The 12,583-nt window shown below is 52.3% G+C and overlaps 1 protein-coding gene across 1 annotated transcript; it reads left to right on the forward strand.

The window, feature by feature from the left end:
* ZNF250 (zinc finger protein 250) lies at nt 1-12,203 on the forward strand. The gene is made up of 6 exons (XM_082675210.1): nt 1-182; nt 355-449; nt 651-777; nt 884-997; nt 2,660-2,722; nt 10,438-12,203. The coding sequence occupies exons 2-6, from the start codon at nt 408-410 to the stop codon at nt 11,760-11,762; spliced, it is 1,671 nt and encodes a 556-aa protein (XP_082531336.1). The 5' UTR covers nt 1-182; nt 355-407; the 3' UTR covers nt 11,763-12,203.
* Nucleotides 12,204-12,583: the final 380 nt, after the last annotated feature.

Below are 12,583 nucleotides of genomic sequence, written 5' to 3' on the forward strand. Positions count from 1 at the left end.
CAGGGCATCGGTGGGCCACAGGAGGGCCTGGCATGGGGTCCCCACAGGAGTGCGGCCCTGGCAGGACTGTGCACGCCCAGCCTCTCTGGAGGCAGCCAGGCCCGGTGCCTCCCTGGATGACAGCTTGGCTCCTGTGAGGACGCGCTCACCCGAGCCTGTGCGTGCACTGCAGGCCGTGCCAGGTGAGCTGGGCAGACGGCCCACTGCCCTAGGGGTGCACGGCGTCCCCAGGTGTCTCAGGTGGGACCTTCCTGGGCCCGAGAGCTCGGGGTCCATCTGTGCAGCTCTGGGACTGGAGTCAGAGTTCACGGGGGGCCCAGCTGGGCCCGTCATGTGCTCCCTGCTCTTCCTCAGTCCCACAGGCTCCTCCGATTTCCATCTTCCTCAGATACCCCAGGGATCAGGTGATGGCAGCGGCCAGGCTCCTGCCGCCACCGGCGGTGCCCCAGGTGAGTTACCCCGAGGCCCGCGCAGCGCCACGCCGGGGGCTCCTGGTGGCAGCCTAAGCATCACTGCATCCTGGATGCTGCAGCCCCTTCCTGTCACTGCCCCGCATCCCTGAGCCTATCCCCACACCCCCATGCTGCTTGCACCCACCTCATCTCGGATGGAGACACTCAGTCGACCTGCAGCAGCCCCTGTCATTCCAGGCCAAGGTGACCTTCGAGGACGTGGCCGTGCTCCTCTCCCAGGAGGAGTGGGACCGCCTGGGCCCTGCTCAGCGGGGCCTCTACCGACATGTGATGATGGAAACCTACGGGAACGTGGTCTCCGTGGGTAAGGCCCCTCTGCAGACCTCGTCTGTCTGTGTGCTCTGCCCAGGGCGGGGTTAGGGTGCTCACAGATGCTGTGTAGACAAAAGGCCTTCCCTCCCCATGAGCAGGAATTCCAGGATCCAAGCCCGAGGTGATCTCGCAGCTGGAGCGAGGAGAGGAGCCGTGGGTCCTGGACAAACAGGGAAATGAGGGGCGCTGGGGCCTGGGCACTGGCCGCTCAGGTGAGTGGGGAGCCGCCTTCCTGCACCAAGGGCTGAGCACCTGCGAGTGCTGATGGGAGGTGGCCGGAGTGGCTTCCTCCTGGGGTCTGATTTGGCAGAGGGACCCTGCGGGCAGGTGGGGCCAGGCAGGGAGTGAGCACAGAGGCGAGTGCAGCCTGGTGGTGGGTTGGGCCCAGGCAGAGCAGGGAGAGCACCCATGGTGACCGGGCGCCTGCCGGTCCCCGTTCTGATGGGACATCCAGAGTTTGAGGGATACCTTGTTGGTTGAGGGAAGAAGGAAGCACCCTCAGTGTAGAAGGGAAGTTTCTTAACCTGGTAGGTAGTGGGGCCGGGGCTATTTGAGATGGGGAGCCTACCATCCACGGCCACGTGGCGCCGTCCGGCCGTCCCACCCAGAATAAGGCAGGACAGACGGAACACAGCAACAAGGTTGAAGCTACAGAACTGGAAAGAAGTCGTTGAAAATCATATGATTTTCTCTTGTAAGATTGACTAGAATTCACAAGAGAGTTTGCTAGGTACAGAATCAGTTTTATTTCTATTTATCAACACCAAAGGTATGATTTTTTTTCTAGTTTTATTGAGATATAATTGACATGACATTACAAGTTTAAGGTGTAGAGCATAATGATTTGACTTAAATATATTGTGAAATAATAACCACCATGAGTTTAGGTAACATCCACCATCTCATATAGGTACAACAGCAAAAGAGAAAAAAACTTTTTTAAAAATGTGATTTTCTTAAAGATAACATTTACAGCAGCATCAGAGAGGTGATGTGTCCAGTAGTTAATCTAACAGACGAAGTACCAGACTTTATGGAGGAAAGTGTAGAAGGGAGGGTGCTGGCAGATGCGTCCAGTCCTGAGGGCAGTGGCCAGCAGTTGCTTTAGGGCGGGGTGGGGGTGGGCGACATCCAGTGAAGGACAAGGACAGGAGTCTCAGGGAACCTCAGCCAGCCTGCCCTGCAGGACGTGGCCCCTCTGGCTGTGAGGACAGCACGGCACCAATCCCATGGCTGCTCCACTCCAGGTCTCTAGGTACTGTGTGGAGGGACACCAGGTGTTACAGACAGCCCGCCTCTTACTGACCCGCAGAATCAGGTATCCTCAGAGGAGCAGTAACTTCACTGGACCCGGAGGAATGCGATTTTCCAGGGAATGTAGAAAAGGCACAGCATCATGTTGAGCAAATCTTTGACTGCAGCTGCAGGGGGCAAGAAAACAGCTGCCCCCAACCAGACCTGGGTCCCTGGTGGACCAGCTGTGCTTTCACCTGATGGAGGTCTTAAGACGAGTGCCCTTCAGATCTGATGCTAAAGAGACCGCTGTTCTCCAAGAGCATGGTGGGTTGGAGAGAGAAGCTTTCGCACAGAAGCACCTGCTCACTCTGCCCCCCACCCGCAGGCCCCAGAGGACGGGGTCTGAGAAATGAGGGGTGTGCACAGAGCAGGAGCTGCCTGCTGCAGCCCGGGCCGCCACCATGTGCCTCAGCCTCGCCCAGCGGCTCCTCAAAGGGAGAAGCGTGTGCGCCTGCCTGGCCCTGCTGTCTTAACCCAATGAATTGCACTTCCGTCTTATAACAGCAAATGAGAGGATTTTCCACTCTTGCGAGAGGCATTAGTTTTGTTGTCCCTTCAACTCTCTGTTCCTTTTGCAGACAACTTCACGTATGACCACATGACAGCTTGTGTGCAACAAGACAGCACGTCCTGTCCCTGGGGTGAGTGTGTGTCTCATCTTCTTTTCGATCCAGTACAAAATCCCTGACGTGTCTGGCTCGTGGTTCACAAGAACACGAGGAGGTTCCCAGGCTGCTGTGATGCAGCGTGTGTGTTCTCATTACACAGCACACACAGTCTCTACAGAATGCCGGTGGGGGGGGTTAAATTAAAAAATTGGTTTCGGTGGACTTGCTTTTTCCCCCTTATTTGTCTTGTTGTTGCTGTACACTTGAAACAACGATGAAGCTGCCATCCTGAGAGTGTGGGGCAAGAGGCAGCCCATCCCCGCATTCACGGCAGCCTGGGTCTGTTGTGCACTGTGTTTGTGCCATGGATGATGGAGGGAGTTACCTCCTGAAATGTTCAATTATTCTTCACCATTAAAGTCGTCTTTCTTGTCTTGTTACTCTGGCATCAGGCCAGAAGCCACCCATTCAGGAAGCTTCAAACATTAGAAATGATACTTTTCCATGCAAATGAGTAATTATTTCTTTGACCTACCAGCTTTACTCTTGTGATGATGAGGCTCATAAGTGAAAAAAAAAGAACTAAAACTTGTTTTCCGCTTAAAAAAAAACATAGTATAAGTTTTTAAGAACATGTAAAAATCTTATTAAACAGATGACAGTGAATTCAGATATTTAAATGAAGAACCTATCGAATACCGTTACCATTTATGAGTACAGTGCACACTTAATAAATAAATTGCTCTGAAGAGAATAAAATACGAAGAAACACCCAATAAGAAAAATGGGCACAAAACTTGAACAGGTTCTAATAGAAGAGAACCAACGGAGAGGCCAGATGGGAGGGTGGCAGCCGCCTGCAAGCCAACAGAAGAGGCCTCAGAATGAAATCTACCTTGCTGGCACCTTGATCTTGGGCTTCCCAGCCTCCTGTTGTTTGAGCCCCCCAGTCTATGATATTTTGTGAGGACACCAAGCCAACTAAGATAGCCCCAGGATCCCTGCCCTCTGATCCCTGCTATACATGCCCTGCATAATCCGCAGGACTGTGGTTATGTGTTTTATGATTAGGTTATGTGAAATGGCACTGTTGCCTTTAAGGAACAGAGAATGCTCTAAATCTGGGTCTGGAGGTCAGAGACAAGTCAAATTCAAAGCAGGAGGAGGGAATTCCCTGGCAGTCCAGTGGTTAGGACTCAGCACTTTCACTGCCTTGGCCCAGGTTCAGTCCCTGGTCAGGGAACTAAGATCTCACAAGCTGCTCTGTGTGGCCAAAAATAAATTTATTAATTAAAAAAATTTTTTTTAAAGCAGATGGATTTGATGCATCATTGCTGCCTTAAAGATGCAGGTAGGAGCAGAGAGTGACCCCCAGGCAGCATCCAGCAGGGAAATGGTCGCCTCGGCCCTGCAGCTCCAAGGAGCTAAATGCTGCCAACAATAAAAAAGAGCTGAGCCTTCACACAGGATTTCAGACTGGCTGACACTTTAGCTCAGCCTTGTGATACCCTGAGCAGAGAACCCATCCCCGCCATACAGAATCGTGGCCTACAGAACTGTAAGCTAATAAATACAGTTCCCAGTGCTCACACAAGGCTGGGAACACTGTCTCTTCCCACCAGCAAGAGTGGAAAACCTTGTAACTCACAAGGCATCATCAGGTAGAGTACTGAGTAGGGTCTTGCCTCACTAATTGGGGGGAAATAACCTTAAACACTGCCCTGGTCAGACTGAACAGAGTTGAAAGGCAAGAACCATACAGTTTCCAAGTAACTTAGCCACATATTAGAACAAAGCTCAATAATGTTTATAAAAATTCAGAAGTATCCAGCACCAAGCAAGGGGAAATCCATGATGTCCAGCATCTAACCAGAGATAACAAGAAGCAAGAAAATACAGCCATGATTAGAAGAAGAACCAGTCAAGTGAAACTGACCAGAAATGACAGGGATGATAGAATTGGGAGACAAGGATATTAAAACAGAATAAATTCCATATGTTCAGGGAGCTACAGGAAATAGTGTATTAGGTAGAGGCATGGAAGATTATTTTTTTTAAACCCAAATCTAATTTCTAAAGATGAAAACAACGATGAGATGAAAAATTCACTGAGTAAAATTAGTGGCAGATTAAACATTGCAGAAGAAAGGATTAGTGAACTTGAAAACAAAGGCATGGAAACTTTTGAAAAGGAAACAGGACAAAGGCTAAAAAAGATTGAAGAATATCGGTGAGCTGTGGGAGAACCTGAAATAGCCTGATATATATCATTGATGGGAACAAAGCAGGAAAAATATTTGAAGAAGTGACAGTTGAAGTTTTTCCAAATTTGATGAAAATTATAAACTCAGAAATCTAAGAAGCTCAAGGGACCCTATGCATAATAAACATGAATAAAATTACACTAAACCACATCATGATTAAATGTTGACAACTGGTGACAGAGAACATTTTAAAGGCAGCCAGAGAAAAAGACACATCGCATAGAGAGAAGCAGGGGCCAAAGGCAGACTGACTGACAGACTGTACTTCCTTCCTTCCTTCCTTCCTCCCTTCCTTCCTTCCTCCCTCCCTCCCTCCCTCCCTCCCTCCCTCCCTTCCCCCCTTCCCTCCCTTCCCTCCCTTCCCTTTCTTTCAATATTTATTTATTTATTTGCACCAGGTCTTAGTTGTGGCTTGCCAGCTCCTTGGTTGCAGCTTGCCAGCTCCTTAGTTGCAGCACATGGGCTCCTTAGTTGTGGCATGCGTGTGGGATCTAGTTCCCTGATCAGGGATTGAACCCAGGCCCCCTGCATTGGGAGCGTGGAGTCTTACCAACTGTGCAGGCGGCCACTTTCTTGCTGTGTGTTCACTTGACTCTCTGTGCCTGAGGAGACATAAGGACACTGTTCTCATCACTGTGGCCTGCCCTGATGACCTCAACTAGCCCTAAGCACTTCCCAAAGGCCCCACCTCCAAATACCATCACACTGGGGGTTAGGGCTTCAGAATACGAATTTGGGAGGACACAAATTTTCAGTCCTTAACAACTTCCCTGTTCCTTCTTCCCCAATTTTATGATACTGTCCTAAGTTTTATATATGTTGTAAAACCACAATACGTAACTACTGTTTTTGCTTTAGACAGTTGCCTTTTAGAGTGACTTAGCAAACTTTTTCGTAGTCTTTTATATTTACCTTCATTTTAACCATTTCCAAAAACCGTCATTTCTTTGTGCGATTCCAAGTTTCTGTCAGGTATATTTTTTCCCCATGAAGAACTTCCTTTAACATTAATGTGGATTTCATGGTTGGAAACTCTGTCCATTGGTTTCTTTCTTTTCAAAAAATTATCTTTTTTTTTTGAAAGGTATTTTTTGCTGGGCACAGAGTTGTAAATTCACAAGCGTTTTCCTCTCAGCACTCGAAGGATGTCCGTGCATTGTCTTCTGACGTGAAGGTTTCTGATGACGAGTCTGCTGTATTTCTTACTTTCGTTCCTCTGTGTTCTCTGTGGTTTTTTTTCCCTGTAGCTGCGTCTAAGATTTTTCTCCTTCTCTTTGGTTTTTAGGAGTTTGAATAGGAAACATGTTTATGTTTCTTTGATCTTGGATCTGTGTTTTGATATCATCCGTTATTGTTGGAAAAATCCCAGCCATTATCTTTTCAGATGTTTTACTTCCTTGTCCTCTGTCTTCTCCTGGGATTCTAACAACGTGCAAGTTGGGCTGTTCAGTATTGACCCACAGCTCTGTTTAGTGTTGTTTTTATTGTTTACTGTTCATTTTTCTCTTTGTGTTTCAGTTTGAATAATTTCTGTTGACCTATTTATAAGCTCCCTGGTCGTTTCCTCAGCTGAGTTGAGTCTAATGAGGAGCACATCAAAGGCATCCTTTACCTCTGTCGCTGTGTCTTGTGTCTGATCATGCAGGTCGTTCCAACACACGGGTCACCTCTGAGCCTGGCGTATTGCCACTTAGTGTCTTGATTGTGTGTGTGTGTGTGTGTGCACGCATGTGCGTGCACTCACACAACCTTTTCTTTTTTGGTATCTCTTACTTTTTTATTGAATGTCAGCCATCACTCATGGGACAGCGAAAGAGGCAAACTGTCTGTCTGGAAGCACAGCCTCTCCTGCTCAACTTAGTGTGAAAGGCAGTCAGTTCAGTCAGGAGCTGGGCTGGGTTCTTTTGTGCCCATAGTTGCCTTCAGGGCGCCACCAGATGCAGATTCCACAGGCACTTCCTCATGCAGGCCGGGGACGCTCAGTCTCCCGTGTGTCTCTGTACCTCAGAGGCTTCCTCCACCCGCAGTAGCCTGCTGTGGCTTGTTGCTCAGCACTTGTTAGACTTGGGGAAGCAGGGATGGAGCCACCCCTGCTGTCCTGGTCGGTCCTTGGGCTCAGCCCTCCCCCAGCTGAAGGAGGTTCTAACTGTCTGGGCCCAGGGTCGTTTCCTGCCCCTTGCCCACCCCCACCCCCCAAGCACAGGGTAGTCTTCCCTTCCCCCAGCCCTGATTTTCATCTGTCCCCAGAGTGTCAAGTTTGCTTACCCTCCCCCAGTGACTCACAACTTCTGTTCTGTAGAGAAGGCTCCCCCCTCTTTCAGACCTGAACCCCCAAGGGAGGCTCCCTGTGCTACTACCCCCAGGGGCGGTCCATGGAGCCGCGCCCTCGTGCCCATGCTCCCAGGGGCTCTCTGTCAATCTGTTGAGGTTTTAGCTGGAGTCTCCGAGCCTCTTGTGTGGTGGCCCTGCCTTCCATCTTCCTCTCACCCTCCCTTCAGCCGTGGGCCACCCCACACACCTGTCTCCAAGCACCTGTCTTCCCCTAGATTTCAGCTCAGTTGGTTATTATTGTGACATTAGTTCTGTGATGGATTCAGAAAAGTTAAGATTTTGTAGATTGTCTGGCTTTTTCTTGCTGTCGGGGTGGAAGAGATGCTCTTTCCAGGTTTCTAGCCCCTGGGGGAAAGCCGTTAACAAAATGATATAATAATGCGTGTTGTCTTAAATAATACAATAATGACATTACTGGTAGAAGAACATGGGAATCACAGCTGGATTGGTCAGTGCAGTCACGAGACTTTGCCAGATTGAGGTTGTGTTCTTCCGAGGGTCCCGGGGAGGGGCCCCCACTGTCTCTGATGAAGAGGCAGTGCTTGGAAGCAGAGGGCGGTGACTGTTTGGCAACAGGAACAAGGGCTTGGACACTGGGGCTGGAGGAGGAAGAGAAGAACAGAAGAGGGGCTTCCCTGGCGGTCCAGTGGTTAAGACTCCGCGCTTCCAATGCGGGGGGTGCAGGTTTGATCCCTGGCCAGGGAACTAAGATCCCACGTGGCACATGGTGCGGCCAGAAAACAAGGGAATCAGAAGAGAGGCGTGGGTCCTGAAGGCCCCCGGCTGCAGGGGGAGGAGCCAGGCTCCCTTCTGGACTTTGGATGTGGATGTGCTGGTGGCCCCTCCAGATGAAGCGGCCTGGCTGCAGGCAGACACCCACCTGAGCCCTGGAGAGCAGTGTGGGTGGGGAAGCCAGGATGTCCCCGTGTCGGGGGCAGCTGAAGCTCGGGGTGGGGCCCCAGCCTCTACACCACTGTGGGGGCCCCTCGCCCTCAGTGTGACTTCTTTAAGGAGCTTTGGGTAAGTCTCCCCAGCCCTGGTCCTGCCTCTTCTGAGATGACCCTCTGCTGAGGGTTTGCTGCAGTCGGGCTGCCACCATCCTTTTTTTTTTTTTTTTAAATGTTTTTTGGGGTTTTTTAAAATAAATTTATTTTATTATTTTTTTTGTGTGTGTGTGGTATGCGGGCCTCTCACTGTTGTGGCCTCTCCCGTTGCAGAGCACAGGCTCCAGATGCACAGGCTCAGCGGCCATGGCTCACGGGCCCAGCCGCTCCGCAGCATGTGGGATCTTCCCGGACCGGGGCACGAACCCGTGTCCCCTGCATCGGCAGGCGGACTCCCAACCACTGCGCCACCAGGGAAGCCCATTTATGTTTACTTTTGACTGCGTTGGGTCTTCGTTGCTGCCCACGGGCTTTCTCTAGTTGGGGCAAGCCGGGGCTACTCTCCACTGCGGTGTGCAGGCTTCTCGTTGCAGTGGCTTCTCTTGTTGGGGAGCACAGGCTCTAGGCACGCAGGCTTCAGTAGTTGTGGCGCACGGGCTTAGTTGCTCCGCGGCATGTGGGATCTTCCCGGACCAGGGCTGGAACCCGTGTCCCCGGCATTGGCAGGCGGATTCTCAACCACTGTGCCACCAGGGAAGCCCCTGCCTCCATCCTTTTGCAAGAAGTATTAGCGTTTGGTATGTCTAAGTCCCTCCAAGGTAACCATTTCCTGGATGTCACAAGACATCACAGGTCAAATCAAGCACATGTTGACCCCGTTGGCACAAATCTCTTTCCAAACACTTCAGTCAAAGACTACCTTAGAAGCTCCCTTGCTTGGTGGAGGGACTGCTTGCGTTCCGAGCCCATTATTTTCCAAGGGTCCTGGTTGGGGTTTGAGGGAGCCCTGTCTTCTCAAACCAAGTTCTGAGTGAATTAAAAAGTAAAACTTATATCTCAATAATGCTGTTACCACCAAAAAAGAAAAGAAAAGAGAAGCTGATGGGACTTGAAAATATTCTTACTACAGAAAAAGCAGTTTGGTGACAACATGCCTGGTTGCCATTCAGTATGCTTCCTAATCAGAAACTCCAGAAAGACCTTTAACCACCAGATTCAGGCAGGGAGGGGCTTCTGGGTCTTCACTGTGAAGCAGAATGCAGGTCCCCTGAGCTGAGAAGTCCCAGAGGAGGGGAGGGAGAGGCAGGCACCACGGGCACGCACATTGGTGCCATTCTAGCTCGTGATCTCCTGGTGTTTCTGGGATAGCATTTGTCAGTCTGCTTTCCCCAAGGGCTGCCGGCCCTGGCACCTGTCACAGGCCCCAGGAGTGTCCTGTGTGGCAAGGGAGTGAGAGTTCCCTCCTCGGATCTTCCTCGGCCCCCGGGGCTTCTCACGCTGGCATGTCCCTCAGCGACCGCCGTTTTTAACACTGTCCCCAGCGAGGCCTTTGGGAAGCTAGAGGCAGCAGCACAGTGGGAGCTGAGATGCCCACTGGGAGGATCGTGGGAGAACTGGCTCCGTCCTGTCCCCCATCTCGTGCTGTCACAGCCCTGCCTCGGGCCAGCTCCACCTGCTGAGTGTCCTTGATGGACATTGCTCTGAGCAGGCCGTCCTCCAGGACAGTCCTGTCTCCTGGTGATGTCAGTTCAGCGGCTCTGTCTCCGAGATTTAAAAAAATGTCCTTGGCACCCCCTGCTCCGCCCACTCAGCCTACAGAGCCCCTGACCTGACTGTAGAAACATCCCCTGGCGTTCTCTGCCACCCTCACTGACACCTGAAAGCCCTGTCTTGTCCCCCAGGAAGCAGTCTTCTGGACACGCACGCAGTGCTCACGCATCTCCCTAGCAGCCCCCTTCCCACCCACCACGGTCCTAGGTGTGGTCCTGCCTCGATTCCACCTCCAATGGCCTCTGGACACTCCAGGGAGGGCGGGGCTGGGGTGGCAGTGGGCTCTGACCTCGTGTGCCCCTCACAGGGGCCCTCGGACTGGAGCCGGCCTTCTCTCCAGCCACACGGTTGGCCTGGGCACCTTTTGTGCCACCTGCTGGTGGCTTCTCAGCCACGGGCATTCAGGGGCCTCCCTGCTCCAGTGAAGCGCCTTCAGGGCGGCAATTGCTCTGCAGTTTCAAGTGCGTTTAACACACTCACTTTGGTTCTGTTTTTTCAGGCTGTGAAAACACGGAGCGGGACCAGGGCAGAGCCTTGAGTCTGAGGCCGCTCACTTCACAGGAAGCACCAACGGCTCTGAGGAAAACGCCAGCCGAGTGGAGTGACCAGGGAAGCTGCGAGCCCGAGGAGAGCTTCTGTCTGAGTCCCAGCCACGCCGGCCCCCCTGAAGGCCGGGCCTTGAGTCAGGGCATGCCTGTCGCTCAGCGACCAGCCGTTCCTGGCGGGGAGAGACCCTACCGGTGCGTGGAGTGCGGGAAGTGCTTTGGGCGGAGCTCCCACCTCCTCCAGCACCAGAGAACCCACACCGGGGAGAGGCCCTACGTGTGCGGCGTGTGCGGCAAGGCCTTCAGCCAGAGCTCGGTCCTCAGCAAGCACAGGAGGATCCACACGGGCGAGAAGCCCTACGCGTGTCACGAGTGTGGAAAGGCCTTTCGAGTGAGCTCAGATCTGGCTCAGCATCACAAGATCCACACGGGGGAGAAGCCACATGAGTGTCTCGAGTGTCGCAAGGCCTTCACACAGCTCTCCCACCTGCTCCAGCACCAGCGCATCCACACCGGGGAGAGGCCCTACGTGTGCGGCGTGTGCGGGAAGGCCTTCAACCACAGCACTGTGCTGCGCAGCCACCGGCGGGTGCACACCGGGGAGAAGCCGCACGCATGCGCGGAGTGCGGCCGCGCCTTCAGCGTGAAGAGGACGCTGCTCCAGCACCAGCGGGTCCACACCGGGGAGAAGCCCTACGCCTGCGGCGAGTGTGGCCGCGCCTTCAGCGACCGCTCCGTCCTCATCCAGCACCACAGCGTGCACACAGGCGAGAAGCCCTACGAGTGCAGCGAGTGCGGCAAGGCCTTCCGGCACCGCTCCACCCTCCTGAACCACGAACGTATCCACACCGAGGAGAAGCCCTATGGCTGCTACGCGTGCGGCAAGGCCTTCGTGCAGCACTCCCACCTGACCCAGCACCAGCGGGTCCACACCGGCGAAAAGCCCTACGTGTGCAGCGAGTGTGGCCACGCCTTCAGTGCCCGCAGGTCCCTGGTCCAGCACCAGCGGGTCCACACGGGTGAGAGGCCATTCCGCTGTGCACAGTGCGACAAGGCCTTCAGCCTGAAGGCCACGCTGATCGTGCACCTGAGGACCCACACAGGCGAGAGGCCCTATGAGTGTAGCCGCTGCGGCAAGGCCTTCAGCCAGTACTCGGTGCTCGTGCAGCACCAACGCATCCACACAGGCGAGAGGCCCTATGAGTGTGGGGAGTGCGGCCGCGCCTTTAACCAGCACGGCCACCTGATCCAGCACCAGAAGGTACACAGGAAGCTGTGACCTTGGCCGCACGCGAGCCTGCACTTGGGAACTTGGGCACCCGGCCCCAGGAAGCCTCCAGTCCAAGGGAGGTGCCCGTCAGCGTCACCAGGTATCACTGAGAAGGGAAGCACTGACATGTCTCTGGAAGAACTTCAGAGGATGCCTCATTTTTTTCTCTCAACTCCTTGAGGTTACACTGCAGAGTAATTACACAATTGTAGAGAATTTTGGTGAAGACAGTTACAATTCATTATTTAACGTTAGTTTATTAGAAGTGAGGAAGTAAAGGAAGTTACTGTCACAGTAAAACTTCCTCACACTCCAAATAGAGGGTTTTTTCTTAGAACATTATATGCCTTTTTCCTAAACTCAACAACTGTTCTGAGTATTGCACTTAAAATTAGAATGTTGGACGATATTTTCAGTATTCTGTTAAGCACTACAATACTGTGTGGATAAAATGACATAAAAAAGATTGTCACTAAGTGTCGTAATGTATTATGGCTGAAAATCCTGTGTGTGTGGAACCACTTGTTTTGTATGAAAACCGGGTGGCGGGGGGGTGGGGGGGGCGGGACTCTAAAGATTAATTAGTGAGAAATTATGTAAATTTAGAAAACCCTTCATCTACTCCTTTAACTTTTCAAGATCAGAAGAAGGGAGGTCCTAACTTACTTATTAGTGAAGATTCAACTCAAAAATGGATCTTTTCCTCAAAACCTGTGCACAGAAATCATGGGATGTCTTGGGCTTCTGGGCCCATGTAGGCTTAGGAGGCCTCTTCACACTCAGAGCCCAGACCTTACAGCTGCTACACCACGTGGGTGCCTCTTTATACA

Source organism: Grampus griseus, assembly GCF_964374135.1.
Source record: "Grampus griseus genome assembly, chromosome: 17".
NCBI lineage: Eukaryota > Metazoa > Chordata > Mammalia > Artiodactyla > Delphinidae > Grampus > Grampus griseus.